General features: G+C 35.4%; 2 protein-coding genes across 2 annotated transcripts; both read left to right on the top strand.

Moving 5' to 3' along the window:
• The first annotated feature begins 6 nt into the window (after positions 1-6).
• On the top strand, positions 7-1,092 carry LOC108374056 (mediator of RNA polymerase II transcription subunit 9-like). The gene is made up of 4 exons (XM_017630014.1): positions 7-227; positions 372-435; positions 490-868; positions 929-1,092. Exons 1-3 carry the CDS (start codon positions 40-42, stop codon positions 652-654), a joined length of 417 nt encoding a protein of 138 aa, XP_017485503.1. The 5' UTR covers positions 7-39; the 3' UTR covers positions 655-868; positions 929-1,092.
• Positions 500-1,292, top strand: LOC108374058 (uncharacterized protein NCBP2-AS2 homolog). Its single transcript, XM_017630017.1, has 2 exons — positions 500-868; positions 929-1,292. Exons 1-2 carry the CDS (start codon positions 696-698, stop codon positions 1,008-1,010), a joined length of 255 nt encoding a protein of 84 aa, XP_017485506.1. The 5' UTR covers positions 500-695; the 3' UTR covers positions 1,011-1,292.
• Positions 1,293-1,667: the final 375 nt, after the last annotated feature.

Raw genomic sequence — 1,667 nt, forward strand, 5'->3', positions numbered from 1 at the left:
CCTAGAAATGCAAGTTAATTAAGTACTAATAGATCTGAAATGATGGAATTGTCTCCTGGAGGACAGCCTGTGGATAAAAAGCCGATTTTAACACCTGACGGACTTGTGCAAACGAATACCACCAATAGTGCGGCTCCAGAAACAGTTTCTAATACACCATCGCCGTCATCAGGCGCAAACACAAATTTGACAGCGATTTTACCTGTCGTATACGAAATTATTCGCTGGTGGGTCCATTAACATCGTTAAGACCTGATTGATTAAATGGCATTTTTTGTTTTATTTTGATCAGTATTTGTTGTATGATTGTGTCTGTACATGACAACAAATACCTTAATTATGTAACGTAATTTTTCTTATTATCGCGATAGTGTGGAAAAAGATCCTCTTGATAACGCTGCTAAACAACGGGAGTCACAAGAGTGTAGTCAAAAAGTGAGTCATATATTGGTACTAAAATTTACAGCAATAACTACAGGTCCACAATAGATATTGGAATTGCAGAAGCGGTTTGAGATTGCTAGAGTCGAGGTAAAGCAATTGCCAGGAATAGACTACAATAAAGAAGAGCAACTTCAAAGGTTGGAACTGCTACGGAACCAGCTTAAATTAAAACAACAGCTTATCCGTAAATATAAAGATACCACGCTTTAAAATAACAGTAAAATATAAGGTGGAACTAATATAAATGCAAAATGGTATTTCGATTCTTGCTACGGTATTTGGCTAACAATGAACAGCTAATACAGCGCATGGCTGAAAGTTATCCCATGCGGCGCGCTGCTCAAATGGTTGTATCCATCATGTATCGTACAAAGAATATTGCTCAGGAGCGTGGTTTACATGAGATGACGCCCCAGCGCTTTAAGTGAGTTTTTTTTTTTTAAGAATGGTACGGAAAAAAATTAAAAAAATCCTTTAATTACAGATCTTTTATGGCTCTTTTTAAAAATAACATCAAGAAAGAAATAGAAGGACTAAAGGATGAAATAAAGAAAAAACCTTTTTGAAAAGATTATTTTGTTGGATAATAAATATTAATCTGTATGATAAAAACTGTAAAATATGAAATAAGTATAATAAGCAGGCCCAGAAAATATCCATTTTTAATTTTAATTATATAAAAATGATTCTCAAACTCAGAAAAAGTGCTGATAAGGTAAAATCCTATCGACAAAGTAGCGTACTACACATAATTTCCAAAATCATGGAAGTTCTTCATAAAATGTTGATTCCAATCATAGAAAAGCGAAAACTTATTCCCAATAAAATATTTTGGCTTCATGAAAAAACACCGCTTAATTGAACAAGTCCACAGGCTTGTTGAAAATATTTACTCTGCCGTTGACCAAAAAAATATTCTGCTGCCGGAATTCACCTGGTTGTAAATGCGCCTTATTATGTTACAAACGGGCAACTGCACCGTGATCCTAACCTCCTAACAGTTGCAGAAGAAAACAAAAAGCAAGCTCACTCTTATAATCTAAGACTGGAAACCCATCCTAACCCATTTATAACAGAAATGACTGTCCCGGCTGAAGAGATCTGCAAAAGATCGCGCGAAAGTATTCACGGCTATCACAGAATCAATCCATCGTAGTCCGATTTATGATGAAATCTACAAAAATACTATTATTGAACTCGCGTAGCTACGAACGCAGCACACA

This window comes from Rhagoletis zephyria, unplaced genomic scaffold (assembly GCF_001687245.7).
Source record: "Rhagoletis zephyria isolate East Lansing unplaced genomic scaffold, Rhagoletis_zephyria_1.1 Rzeph_scaffold_07279, whole genome shotgun sequence".
NCBI lineage: Eukaryota > Metazoa > Arthropoda > Insecta > Diptera > Tephritidae > Rhagoletis > Rhagoletis zephyria.

What these genes read in the sequence shown, in the direction of transcription:
- LOC108374056 (XM_017630014.1), top strand. Translation starts at nt 40, where the DNA reads ATGATGGAATTGTCTCCTGGAGGACAGCCTGTGGATAAAAAGCCGATT. An exon ending in GTATACGAAATTATTCGCTG is followed by an intron (nt 228 to 371) that starts GTGGGTCCATTA and finishes TTATCGCGATAG; the next exon opens with TGTGGAAAAAGATCCTCTTG. An exon ending in CACAAGAGTGTAGTCAAAAA is followed by an intron (nt 436 to 489) that starts GTGAGTCATATA and finishes GGTCCACAATAG; the next exon opens with ATATTGGAATTGCAGAAGCG.
- LOC108374058 (XM_017630017.1), top strand. Translation starts at nt 696, where the DNA reads ATGGTATTTCGATTCTTGCTACGGTATTTGGCTAACAATGAACAGCTA. An exon ending in ATGACGCCCCAGCGCTTTAA is followed by an intron (nt 869 to 928) that starts GTGAGTTTTTTT and finishes CTTTAATTACAG; the next exon opens with ATCTTTTATGGCTCTTTTTA.